Source organism: Notolepis coatsorum (assembly GCF_963971535.1).
Source record: "Notolepis coatsorum genome assembly, chromosome: 4".
Classification (NCBI taxonomy): Eukaryota; Metazoa; Chordata; class Actinopteri; order Aulopiformes; family Paralepididae; genus Notolepis; species Notolepis coatsorum.
Genome location: NC_140168.1, coordinates 128200800 through 128215756, shown reverse-complemented (window position 1 = coordinate 128215756; position 14957 = coordinate 128200800). Strand labels below are relative to the sequence as shown.

At 46.2% G+C, this 14957-nt stretch overlaps 1 protein-coding gene across 1 annotated transcript in view; it reads right to left on the bottom strand.

Moving 5' to 3' along the window:
- cdh24b (cadherin 24, type 2b) overlaps window positions 1-14957 on the bottom strand; it is a gene marked incomplete at both ends in the record, with an annotated part of 663530 nt that overhangs the window by 76214 nt on the left and 572359 nt on the right. Inside the window, 1 exon segment of the mRNA XM_084312100.1 lies at window positions 11691-11947. Coding sequence (XP_084168226.1) covers window positions 11691-11947 — 257 coding nt within the window.

Sequence of the window (14957 nt, the reverse complement as noted above, 5' to 3'; positions counted from 1 at the left end):
AGATGGTAACTTACCTAAGAGTCTATGGCATTATGCGGTACAAGAAGCCTCTTACACCAGAAACAGGTGTTTTAATAAGCACACAGGCACCACCCCGTATACAGCACTGACATGAAAGAAGTGTAATCTAGCTAGAATGCACAAATTTGGATCAGTGTGTTATGCTTACCAGTAGGACAGAGGAAAGCTCGAGTCCAGATGTGAAAAAGGACTCTTTGTAGGGCACGACAAAGGAAGCCCCGCTTTTCTAGTCTATTAACCCGGTAAAGGGAAAGTGCAATAACACAGTCTAGTCAAATTTGTCACAAAGACAACTTGTGAGAATGAGACACAGACAGAGGAGCCATAGCTGGACTCCAGAGTAAGGTGTGAAGAAACAGAGACACCTCAGCCTAGTGTACTTAGCACAGTTGTGCAGACAGACAGTCATCAACCCCCAGAGGATGGTGACGAGGAGCACCCGAGGGTGACATCACGTGCCTCATGCAGTGGGAGGTATCCCTCACAGGAACACAAACCCCCAAAGTATCTGAAAGACTATGCCCGGAGAGAAAGTGACGAGGATGACAGTACACTTACCAGCATTGATTACTGCTACAGAGTAGTGAGTGGAGTACCTCATACCTTTAAAGAGGCGATGGTGTCCCCTGAATCAAGAAAATGGGAGAGAGCAATGGATGAGGAGATGAGGTCCCTAGAGGACAACCACACCTTTACTCTAACCAAGTTACCAGAGGGCAGACAGACAGTGGGAGGAAAATGGGTGTACTCAATCAAGGAGGGTATTGAAGGCCACGACAAGTACAAAGCCAGGTTTGTAGCTAAATGTTTAAATACAGAAGGAGGGTACTCCATGATTAAATACAGAAGGAGGGTAGCTACATGTTTAAATACAGAAGGAGGGTACTCCATGTTTAAATACAGAAGGACTGGATTCCATGTTTAAATATAGGAGTGGATTCCATGTTTAAATACAGAAGTGGATTCTATGTTTAAATACAGAAGTGGATGATTTGATCATCGCAGTGGACAACACTAGAAACCTAGAGCAGGTGAAAAGTATGCTCTCCACCAAATTCAAAATGAAAGAAGAAAGGTAGGTTAAAGCATTTTCTAGGCATGGACTTCGAACAGTCTGCCAGTTGTGTAAAAATATCCCAGAAGAGATATGTGGAGAAGATCCTGAAACGTTTTGACATGCAAGAATGTAGGACAAGGGAAACACCATGTGATCAAAAACTAGACTACCAAGAGGATGCTCAGAAATTGACAGATGTAAAAATGTACAGAGAAGCTGTAGGTAGCCTCATTTATTTGACAACATGTACTCGCCCTGACCTATGTTTTGTAGTGAGTAAATTGTCACAGCATTTTGCTGACCCACAGAGGAGCACTGGATTACAGCAAAACATGTTTTTTGTTATCTCAAAGGTACAGCAGATAAACAGCTTTGTTTCAGAAAGAGCAGCGAGGGCTTAGGGCTTAAAGCCTACAGTGATGCAGACTGGGCGGCAGACGCCACAGACAGAAGAAGTACCACAGGGTATTGTGTGAGTTTGAACACAAACAGCTCACTGGTTTCGTGGAAAACAAAGAAACAGCCCACAGTGGCACTGTCAACTTGTGAAGCCGAATACATGGCTCTAGCTATGACAATACAGGAATGTATTTATCTAGAACAACTGCTCGAAGGAATGGATACATATGTATAAGAAAACTGTTGTTTCGGGGAGCTCCAGTAGTTCACCGCATATCTCGGCGCTATTTCTGCGTCGGGGAAAACCGTGCTGCGTCACGGATCTGGTGGACTCTGAGTTCGATTCCCGGACCCGCCGTCATTTGCCAGAATGTCTTCCCCTGATCTATATCCCGTTTCACCCTGTATATGTCGGTCATGCTTGACCAGAAAAGCGATAAACGCTATAAAATAAAGTAAAAAAAAAGAAAAAAAAATTGTTTATGAAGACAACCAGGGAACCATTGCAATTGCTAGAAACCCTGTGTGCCGACAGAGGTGTAAACATGTGGATATAAAATATCATTTCATCAGATCTGTCATCAAGGAAAAAAGGATGACACTTGTTTATTGTCCTACAGACGACATGGTAGCAGACGCTATGACAAAGCATGTCTCCAAACTGAAATTGAGAAGATTTGCAGAGGTCATGTTTGGCGTGTAAATATTGACTGCCATATTCTTTTTGATGTTCTGAACTGTATTATTTTCTTTTTTTTGAAAGATGTTTTTGGAAAAGTTGTACAGTATACAAGACAACCATAAGTGGGAGTGTTGAAGTTAGATGTTATGTACTGTATGATTGCATGTAACTGTCTAACTGTTTCCACAAGAGGGCGCTATAGGCGTAGCTATTGTAGCTGACGCCAGGTGAGAAGTATAAAAGGAGATGTTACCTCCCCCTTCACTCTCTTCCTCCGTCAATCTCACAAGAGAAGGACTCATGTGTACTGTTGGGTGCAATGTGAAATAAACCACGCCAAAGGCTAAAGAGAAACCTTGTCGTCATGAACACATTATTGTCGCTCCATAGCTGACTCTGTCAACACCATGCCTTTATCTCAAGCCGACTCGACTACTGTAATGCACTCCTTACCGGCCTCCCGAAAAAAATACGATGATAACTATTTTATTGCAATGCACTATTGCATTATTTTATTCTATTTTACTAACTATTGTATTGCACTGCACTATTTTACTTTGTATCAGTGATAATCAAACCGTAAACAAAGAGGCCTATTAACACTTTCAGCGCCAGATGGCGCTGTTTACTGTTACTGTTGAAAGGCCAGCGCCTTTTAACATGGGGATACGTGGCTGTGTTTGCAGGCCTAAAGCTATATTATATAGTATAGCTATGGATCTAATAATAAGGTCGATTGTCAATGAGTTTCTTCCGGTCAAGATGCAAAAAACAGAAATTTTTTCCATCCATACATTTCCGTTTTATACCGTCGTGAATATGAGTGTAGTTTCAGGGCGGTCTGGTGTCATTTCCAAAATGCTCCGTAATGGCCGGCAACGTGTATTCTAGTAAACACGTTATTGTTTCTTCCCTGGACTAGCTACTGTTCTCAAATCAAATTTAGATTATCGGTATTATGTTTCATCATGGATGCATGAAGGGGGGGGGGGGGGGGGCGCCCCTCCGTGCTTTGATCGCAATCAACGGAACACGCCACACACACACACACACCACACACACACAGCCCGATCAGCATGAAGGAATTTTTGGGTCAACGCAATATTGATACGATATAGTCCTTACCTTGACCAAGATCTGTCCCGAAAAGAATATTCTAATTATCTGATCGCCATTCCAAGTACTGATGTCGATCAAGGTGCCAATGTAATCCAGCATTGAACATGAACCCAACCCTCGTCGATGCATGCGTTATAAGCGTTTGGCTTGACCGAGTAGTTAGACGCTGCCCGCAGGCCGCAGCTCGGCCCAGACACCAAGCCACATTGTTTCAAATGGAGTGCAATAGCGTCCGCAAGGCGGTAGGCGGCGGTATTGGACTTTTGAGATCTCAGACCCATCCCCAGTGATAACACAGGCTGCCGACATGTTTTTATGAATGGAAATATCTAATAAAAGAAACAACGATACTCTGGTTTTCGGGGGTCCTGGCGCTCAACGTTCGGCGAGTTAACGTAAGGTTATGTATATAACCAAGTTCTATGAGTTATGGTGACGCTCAGCACCAGTTGCATAATATCTCGCTTCAGTGGATATGCACTGAATAAATTTCAAAATGTACCTTTACATACCAACATCCATCTGACCACACCCCCATCTGCTGCCTACATAAGCAGGAGTGGGGCCACACACTCATCTCCTTCCCAACAAATTTCACCACAAGGAAAAATCAAGGGCCGCAGCGGCGTCCTGGTGCTGAGCGTCACCATAACATTTACATTTACATTTAGTCATTTAGCTGACGCTTTTATCCAAAGCGACTTACAAGTTCTGTACAACAAGCCATCAGGAAGGGCACAACTCTATCAGCTGAGTAACAATGTTCATCAAAGTGTTGAGTGCTACAGTGTAGGTTAGTTTATTAGGACGTATGGTTAGTTAGGGTTAGATTTAGAAGCTCGGCCATAACTCATAGAACTTGGTTATATACATAACCTTACGTTCTATTTCGTTAGGGCTTACGCTCAGCACCAGTTGCATAACAGGAGCTGAGCGGGAGCCATAGCTCGACAAATGTACCCCGCTGAGGCCCCCCACAACCATCAGACCGGGGAGGACGCCAGGCATCAAGACCCCACCAGGCGGTCACTTAGTGACACCGCCCCCCACATCGCCAGCGTATTCGGATAAGGCCCCTCCAAGAGCGGGCCCTTTCCCCCCAATAGCACACCGCCTGGCACACTGACTCTGAAACACAGGCAGTCAGCATGGCCGTAAGCACTCATAAAGGTTAACCAACGGAAGCAGGCAGCGCACCGGGGAAACCAGGCAGCAGGCTGTAACCTGAGCCTGGAGCACTGCGGACGAGACAGGCGCCAAAGGAGTCAGCTAAAAACAGCCCCCCCGGCGGAAGGGGCGTATGCTGGCGTTGTTGATCACCATGACAAAGCCTCCATTAAAAAAAAGACCCACCCAGAGGGGTCGAGGCAGAGAAGGCTGACATGATTGGCAGACGTCATGAACGTGCAGGGGCACACTCAACCGGGTAACCCGGGAGTTGACTCTGCTCCAACATACCAGGGAATCAACTACCCTCTCGGTACAGACGGTGGTTGTTCCTATAACCCCTCAAGAAAAAACTCCAAAACACACCTGCGGGTATACACCGGCTATACCGCAGTACAAGTGTTTCAGTTTTCAAAAAAGGGTTATCCCAGGCCTACGGTATCAACAAAACTTTACTTCGGACCGGGCCCGGCGGCTCGGGAAGCACACAGGGTTACCAGAGGAGGTCCAGAAGACCACCCCAACAGCCCCCTCTTTGCCATGCATGAGAGAGGAGCGAAAGAAATGAGAACCAGTCCCTTAGGATAGTGACAGGTACAACGTGTACCAAACAAAGGATCTCCATAACGCCTTACCCTGTGACACCCGGGCCGACCCGGCATTTTCCCCCCCGAAAAAAGCACAAGTCCCTCAGGGTACCAGAACAGCAGATCTGCATCCCCGGCGGACAACGGGATCAACTGACCTGGACCAGCGCGACCAGACCAGTCCCGTGTCCTAACCACGCCGACATGCCCACTCCAGAAGAGGTGGTAAGTATGCGTGTCGATCTAAAACATGAAAAGAGGGCGCCACCCAGACGGTCCCATTTGGACCGTGCTCAGTGGCCCACCCCAAGGGAGTGAGACCCCTCTACCTATGTTCTGATCTATTCCGTTAACATCCCCCAGATATGAATGATAATTCATTGAGACAACCTAGTAAACTGGCGCTCGGAAGAGACAAAACTCCATCCCAGTTGCCCTATAAAAATGCTGTTTTAATAACAAGCAACCAAGGCGCACTTAGCCCCTGCGTGATTCCTTAACAGAAACACACGAGCCAGCACTATGTATGCGTCGAGACCCAAACACATCAATGGATAGTCTAGCAAGACACCAAACATTGTTCCTCCAAGTCGCCTGGGAGAACGACACGGACCCGTCGTGCTTCATGTTCCTTCCTCTTTTTATTTAAAAAAGAAAGAAACACAGACTGACATGAATCCCACGTGATGCAGCTGAGGGTAAAAAGTGTTTACATTTTTACATCCCACCACCCTCACCATAGGGAGGAGACGGAAATCCCCAGAGAGACTTCCCACGCGAGCTGTATAGATTGAAAATAATATATTGCAACATTGAGCTATGTAATATTTGGGTTAGGGCTCTCCGAGGAGGAGGCACTGAACCAATACACACTCAATAATCGAATTGAATCGAATACACACACAATAGAGCAGAACTCCTTTTTGAAGTTCTACTCACCTTGACAATCTGAGGAGGAGGCTCTGAACTCTGAGGAGGCTCGAGGAGGAGCTTCGTGAGGAGGAGCTCTGACAACTCCCTGAAACTACTCACGGAAGTCTTACCAACAGAGACGCGCTCAGTGACATACTCTATGGCGGGGGAATTTCTGCGGTGCACACGCCCAATCTTCCAGGGCGTGGGACCAGGAAACAACCCCCCCCCCCCCCTCTTACCCTGTAACGTGCCGAACAGCAACGTGACAGGAACCTTGAAGGACAGGAGGTTTTAACCCCTGACCAATCAGAAAAGGGGAGGAAAGGATTACCAGTTCACCCCTTTACGACCCCACACCCGTGATACGATGTAATGACAAATAGAGCATGACACAGTCATAGTCTGCTACATGAAGTATCTAACAGCTTCACATAGCTCATGTGCTAACCTGCTATCTGATTTTTACTAAGGAAAAAACACAGAATAGAGAGGGCCCCCTTTAAGAGCCCCGGTACCAGACTTACACATGTGCTTCTGTGGCCAAACCTAACCCAGTTGTAGATCACAAGACACACACAACCCTTCATCACAACAAAAAATGGCAAAAGTACTCTTGCTACAGAGGAACGCCGTTTTTCATAACGAGAGAATACAGAATCCTCGATTATGTATTGGCCACAGGCCTTGCTAAGCACACATGATTGTGTGCCAAACAATCTTTTCTTTAGGAAAATATAGTTTCTCAAGCGGAAAGCACAACCCCAGCAATTAAGCTGAGGGTTACATCGTATCCCCACAAACACAGTGACACAATATATTGTAAACAACATGTCTGAGAGGAGGGTGGGGAAGCCCCAGGGAAACCGGGGGGACCACCCCTCCTTCCTTACCCTTGATACGACCAAGTTGAACAGGTAACCCTGTTAATATGTGAACACACTGTTCATTGTCATTACAGGCTGAGAAAAGAATTCATTCCTCAATCACATGTCACTAAGCATAGCTTTATAGGTTAATTAACCCCCTTAGTTGTGAGTTCACGTTACATGAATACACATGTTCTTATCACAACTAACCAGATCATTTTTACACATGTAAACAACAACTTGATTTCTATGGAGAGATAAGCTATACCAGTGACAAGACAATTCACACACAACACGTGTCGTATCCTCAATGTATTGCAGCAACACACGTTTTGGAAAACATCGTTATTACAAAACATTTAGAAGGGAAGGAAAGAAGAAGTGTTTAAAGTCCGGTCGGGACCTTCCTACCCTGAGCGCAGGCCAAGAGAACTGCAATCTGGCTAACGGGACACCGAAGTTGAACACAGCATCTCCTGTGCCGGCGACGAGGGTAGCGTCGCTGCGCCACCCAGCCGCTACGTTTCTCCATGTTGACGCAGTCCTCGCTGGCAGGGCTCCCGGTGTAGGTTCGACTAACATCCTCTGTCAAAGATGACGTCGTAGTCAGAGTGTTTAAGGCTTGTTATAGTCATAGAAAACGTTCAACAGTGTATCATTAAGCTAACAGCCGTCCGACTGATAGCAACAAGCTAACGTTTACTAGCCTGGTAAACACAGCGAGCTAACGCCGCAGCTAACAGCTGACTGGCTAACACAGTAGGCCACAACTAGCACGCCAGCTAAGCAGCTATCCGACTGATAGCAACAAGCTAACGTTTACTAGCCTGGTAACACAGCAGGCTAGCGCCATAGCTAACAGCTGACTGGCTAACACAGTAGGCCACAACTAGCACGCCAGCTAAGCAGCTATCACCTGAACTGTACACAACGACATAACAAGCCACACTTCAGACAGGCCACTATCCAAGTCCCTCCCTAAGAGGGAAGAGAAAAAGAATGTCAAAACACAGTTTACAACGGTGATCCAGACATACAGCGGGGCCAGCACAGTTCCCATTTCGGGCTGCAGCCGACTTTGAGCATGGAACTCCTGGTAAAGAAGATCCTATGCCCACATTTCCTCGTTTAGGGTGTACTTTCATTTTTATATGAAAGATGGGGCCTGCACGGGACAGAGAAGCATCCGCTCGAGAATCCTGGGTTCACCAGGTCCTGGTCGCGGCCCACTAGATTGACCATCATGGGCGTCAGACCAAGATCCTCCGACCGCCGTTTAAGCTGAGCAGAGGACCCCAATCTGGAGTCGGCGTTTCGTAAAATTCTCAGTTAACCCCCACAGCATCAACAACAACCAGAGCTCGCAAGCAAAACAGTACTTACCCCACCCTGGAATACAACCGCTTCCCACAACAGTTGGTGTTTCCTACAGCCCAGCTGTATGGCCGGAGGGCCGAACCCATCCAGCCGCAGCAAGGAGGACTGTAGATGGGGAGCATGTCAGCGGCGTGAGCCCCTAATACGAAAAGCCGGTGGAGGTCAAACAGAATGATCATCATCTTCCAGACACTCCAGTGACGAAGACAACATCGCCGTATTTTCTCGAAATAGTGAGAAAGAAAATAAAGATATAATGTCAACGTATCTCCTTGTTTTTCCATTTTCCTTTCCTCAGACTAATATTTTCTCCACGTCAAGTGGTGTATACAGGCACTTCCTTGTGGATGACATTTTAGAAGGAGATGAGTGTGTGGCCCCACCCCTGCTTATGTAGGCAGCAGATGGGGGTGTGGTCAGATGGATGTTAGTATGTAAAGGTACATTTAAAAATGTATTCAGTGCATATCCACTGAAGCGAGATATTATGCAACTGGTGCTGAGCGTAAGCCCTAACGAAATAGAACCCTAGATCTTAGATCCTAATATGAAAAACAATGTGATTTAATGTTCTATGTCTTACCTTGAGTTTGTCTATTTTGCTGCTATCTATTTTATGCTTTATGTCTGCACTTTATGCATTGCTCTTGATCTGCCAATGTTGTGCTATTTTATGCCTGTCTTTTTGTACTGCTGTGAAGCACTTTGAGCTGCAATTCTTGTATGAAAGGTGCTATACAAATACAGTGTATTATTATTAATATTATTATTAATTATTATTCATTATTATTAATTATTATTATTGTTTGCTTCATTAATTAAAGGGTGTGAATTTAAGTGTTCTCTAGTGCCTTTTGTCCGCTATAAGTTGTGGTGTCGAAGTAAAAAAATTCTGTATCCTGGCTAAGCCCCGGATCTCCTACAATCCTAAATCCGCCCGTGATCCCGATGAGGATCAGATAGAGAGACAGATATAGGGGGGGGTAGGGGGACAAGAGAGATACAGATATAGGGGGGGTAGGGGGACGAGAGAGAGAGACGATGGACAGACAACAGTGAAATGAAAGAAAAGGAGGGGAGAGAGAGGGAGGGAGGAGGGGAGAGATAGGGAGGGAGGAGGGGAGAGAGAGAGAGGGAGGAGGGGAGAAAGAGGGAGGGAGGAGGGGAGAGAGAGGGCGGGAGGAGGGGAGAGATAGGGAGGGAGGAGGGGAGAGAGAACGAGGGAGGAGGGGATAAAGAAGGAGGGAGGATGGGAGAGATAGGGAGGGAGGAGGGGAGAGAGAGGGAGGGAGGATGGGAGAGATAGGGGGGGAGGGGAGAGAGAGGGAGGGAGGAGGGGAGAGATAGGGGGGATGAGGGGAGAGATAGGGAGGGAGGAGGGGAGAGAGAGGGATGGATGAGGGGAGAGATAGGGGGGAGGAGGGGAGAGATAGGGAGGGAGGAGGGGATAACAAGTGAGGGAGGAGGGGAGAGATAGGGGGGAGGAGGGGAGAGAGAGGAAGGGAGGGAGGAGGGGAGAGATAGTGCGGGTGTGCGAGACAGCGATAAAGGAGATTATCCTGGTCGATACGGGGCTCCTTTGAAGAGCTGCTGATTATCTGAATTATCTGATCTCCTTTAATATCCCAACTATTGTCCCCCCCCCCCCCAACACACACACACACACACACACACACACACACACACACACACACACACACACACACACACACACACACACACACACACACACACACACACACACACACACACACACACACACACACACACACACACACACACACACACACACACACACACACACACACACACACACACACACACACACACACACACACACACACACACACACACACACTATTAGTGCTTCTGCCGGGACTAATTGAGACACACTCAATGACAGATCACTCTCTCACACTGAACACCTGAACACCTGGATACCTGAACACCTGGAGACCTGCAGCCTGCAGGTATGTAGAAATAATTGGTTTGTTCTAGGGATGCACGATATTGATTTTTTGACACCGATACCGATACCGATAATTTTATGCTCCTCAAGCCGATACCGATACCGATAACCAATATTTATTGTATTATAATATCTTTTTTAACTGTATATATATATATATATATATATTTTTTTTTTTTTATCAATTTAATTTTTTTTTTTTTGTATTTATAAGCTCCGACGTCATCGGTACTGCTATCGGTATTCGAGAAATTATGGAGTTTTTTTTTGAGGAATTTAAACGTCGCAAACTAATCTTGTTGGCAGTTGTCTAATATCTCTCCTGCATGTGTGTCTGCCTGCGCGGGGATCTCTGTGCTCTCTGCCTGCTGTGCTCTCTCCTCCTCCCACACACACACACACACACACTCACTCACTCACTCACACACACACACAGAGACGGGTGCTGCGCTGCCGAGTAGACAGCTCTGCTCTCATAATGGCGGATAGAACGAAATGTTCAAAAGTCTGGGTCTATTTTACTAAAGTCGACAAGACTTTACATTTGCCAGTAATGTATAAGCGCTGGTACTTGTTGCCAGTAATGTATAAGCGCTGGTACTTGTCAATGTGGCTGGCGGGGAGATAACGTTAGCTCCGAGTAGAGTAATGGCTGACAATCCGGAGGTAAATAAACTAACGAGAGCTTCTGATTGGTGGTAAGAAGAAGAGGTGGGTGCAAGCCGTGGGACGTAATTGGCAGATCGACTGTCTGTCTCCGAATGTAACGTGACTATGTCACAGCCAAGACAGGGAGCGCTGGATTTGTGAAAAACTCCCTGTTCCTAAACCACACGCTATCAGTTTTACCACAGTACTGGCAAAACGGGACGAAGGCTATAATAAAAACAAGCGCCCTTCATCCAAATCCACCCACACCGGATTTCTTTTAACCAAAAAATGTATTATATGTTATCGGAGCTATCAATAACGTTATCGAGTTTATCGGGATGACGTCATAATTGCTGATATCGGCCCGATAATTATCGTGCATCCCTAGTTTGTTCCCTGTTGGAGTATACATATTTCAAATGAGCCATACTATTGTCTCCATAGCTATAATACAGAATATACGATGGGTCTGCAAACATCGTGAAAATGGTCAAAAAACGCTGGCACCAGGGAGTACAGATGGAAAAACAGTGTTGCAGTTAAAGAGTTAATTAACTTAAACTCCAGGATCTAGTCACTCGTAATGAATTTAAAGGCATGGTGAAAGCTATAGAATCGGACTATATTGATGTTTGTAATTGTTTTAATAGAAGGTAGATGATGCATTGATATAACTATTTTATCCAAAGCGCTTCACAATGTTGTTCCTCACATTTGACCCATTCACTCACACATTCACACACCGACGGAGGAGGCGACCATGCAAGGTGCCGACCTGCTCATCAGGAGCAGTTAAGGGGTTAAGTGTCATGCTCAAGGACACTTCGACACGCTGCCCGGGTGGAGAGGGAATCGACCCTGGAACCACCAGATTACCAACCTGATGTTGTTGGTCAGCCCGGTGTCGGGGTCCACGGCGCTGACCCGGCCCACGGTGCAGGCTGGCGGGCAGTTCTCGGACACATCCATTAGGTACCGGGCCCGGGAGAAGCGCGGGGGCTCGTCGGCGTCCAGCACCGCCACCCGGATAGAGGCCCGGTCTTTAAAGGGGCCGCGGCGCAGGAAGCGAGGGTCCACTGTGGGGTTCAGGACCTCCACGGAGAAGGAGAAGGAACTCCTGCTCTCATAGTCTACAGCCTGAGAGGGGGGGGGGAGGAGAGGAGGGGGGGGGGGGGGGGGGAAGAGGGGGGGGAGAAGAGGAGGGGCGGGGAAGAGGAGGGGGAAGAGGAGGAGAAGAGGGGGGGGAGAGAGGGGGGAGGAGAGGAGGAGAAGAGGATGGGGGGGGGAGAGGATGGGGGGGGAGAGGATAGGGGGAGGAGAGGAGGCGAAGAGGGTGAGAAGACGGGGGGAAGAGAAGGAGAAGCAGAGAGGGCGGAGAGAAGAGGAGAGGAGAGGGAGAAGGGAGGGGCAGGGGGGGAGAGAAGAAGTGCGGCAGAGTAGAGGGAGGGAGAGAAGAGGAGAGGAGGGGCAGAGGGAGAGAAGAGTATAGGGGGAGAAGAGGAGAGGGGGATAAGAGAAAAGGAGAGGGAGAGAAGAGGAGAGGAGAGAAGAGGAGGATAGGGAGAGAAGAGGAGGAGAGGGAGAAAGGAGGGATGGTTGAATATAAGATCTGTAAGATTTGATCATATCTATATTGCCCTGAAATGAGTTGGAATGCCACATATTTGGTGCAAAAACAGCATCGACAAATATTACCTAGGGATGAATTCACAATAATAATACCTAGAGATGAATTCACAAATAATACCTATAGATGAATTCACAAATAATACCTAGGGATGAATTCACAATAATAATACCTAGAGATGAATGCACAAATAATACCTAGGGATGAATTCACAAATAATACCTAGAGATGAATTCACAAAAAATACCTAGGGATAAATTCACAATAATAATACCTAGGGATGAATTCACAAATAATACCTAGGGATGAATTCACAAATAATACCTAGGGATGAATTCACAATAATAATACCTAGGTATGAATTCACAAATAATACCTAGGGATGAATTCACAAATAATACCTAGGAATGAATTCACAATAATAATACCTAGGGATGAATTCACAAATAATACCTAGGGATAAATTCACAAATAATACCTAGCGATGAATTCACAAATAATACATTGATTGATTGAAAACTGTATTAACAGATTGCAGAATGGGTACAGTACAGTACAGCTCAATACATACAATTGTTAAGGGGATGCAGACCAGATAAAGACTTTCGTCTTGTTTACATCAGGGTCCCCCATTTTCAATTAATCATAACATATATGATTTTGTAACCCGTGTTCATTGTTGGTTGATGGATATGGTGAACTGTGTTTGTTTACACTTGTATAGTTAAAATGGCAGTTAGTACTTTTGATCTGGGGAAATTCTTGAGCAATCCTACTTGGGAAGAGCTGGATAGCTGCCGCAAGGCAGACTTAGTGGAGATTGCCACACATTTTAAACTTCGGTTCAACAAAAGCATCTTAAGCAGGATATCGGGTGTCTTGTGGTAGATAAACTGTTGGAGATGGGGACGCTTGTTTTACCTGTGGTCTCTGATGAACATGCAAGTCCTCCTGGTGAACCTACTGAAGAACAGCCTTCTGTATCTGAGGAGCAAGCTCATGGTGAAAGTGCTGAGAAGGCAGGTGTGAAAGTCCTCCCAGGTCAAGGTTAGAATAGCATGTCTCCAGATGGAGGCTCAGGAGAAGGCACAAGCATGTGAGGCGGAGTATCGGCTTCGTAAAATGGAGCTTGAGGCAGAAAATGAAAGGGCTGTTAACATTCGTAGGTTGGAGCTGGAGGTGGAAAAAGAGCTCAGACTGCGGGAGTTGGAGCTGGGAGTCCAAAAGAGTGAATCCAACTCTGCTACACCGACTCCTCCACAAGGCCCTGGTATGTCCTCCTCCACAGCTTATTCATCACCCACTTTTGATATAAGTAAACACATTGTTTTGGTGCCTCCGTTCCGAGAGACAGAAGTTTATACTTATTGTAATGTGTTTGAGCGTATAGCTGCTTCATTGCGCTGGCCAAGAGAGGTCTGGCCTTTGTTGCTTCAATGCAAATTGACTGGTAAAGCCCAAGAGGTTTGTTCAACACTTTCCCTAGAAGATAGTTTATTGTATGATACTGTGAAGGCTGCCATCCTTTGTGCATATGAGCTTGTGCCCGAAGCTTATGGGCAGAGGTTTCGCAGTCACAAGAGAGCTGTCAACCAGACCTTTGTAGAGTTTGCTAGAGAGAAGGGAACTCTCTTTGATAAATGGTGTGCAGCAAGCAAGGCCTCAGATCTTAACTCTCTCAGAGAACTCATTCTATTAGAAGAGTTTAAGAATCGTTTGCCAGAGCGTATTGTCATTTACCTGAGTGAGCAGAAAGTGTCCACTCTGCAGCAGGCTGCTGTATTAGCTGATGAGTTTTCGCTAACCCATAAAAATGTTTGTAGATAGGCGTGACTCGTTTCTCCCCCTTGATTTCTCTCAGAAACATTCTGTCCCCAACCATTCAGAATTCACACACCCCCAACCAAAAATGTCACCTCCACGCTCAAAAGAGGAGCAGACATGTTACTACTGTCATAAACCTGGTCATGTTATTTCTGACTGTTTAACATTGAAACTTAAGCAGCAACCGTCCTCTCAGAACTTTAGGCAACCCAAAGGGGTTGGTCTGATTAAAATGGCACCTGATTCCGATCGACAGATGCACAATGATCAGGATGTTCTCGACCCTTGTTTCAGGCCATTTATTTCCAAGGGTTTAGTTTCCTTGACAGGGGATCCAAAAGATCAGTGTACAGTTCAGATCTTACGAGATACTGGAGCCTCACAATCCTTTATCCTCTCTGATGTACTACCTCTGTCTGAGAAATCTTCCTGTGGTTCTAGTGTCCTATTTCAAGGTATTGAGATGGGTTTCGTGCCAGCCCTGTTACACTGTATTCATGTACAATCTGATTTGGTCACTGGTTTCTTTAAAATAGGGGTGAGACCTTCCTTGCCAGTTAAAGGCATTCCTTTATCATGGGAAATGATTTAGCTGGAGGACAGGTGAACACTGTGCTGGAAGTGTTGGATCACCCAGACACAGATTCTCTGCCTGATGACTTGTCACAGAACTTCCCTGACATTTTTTCTGCAAGT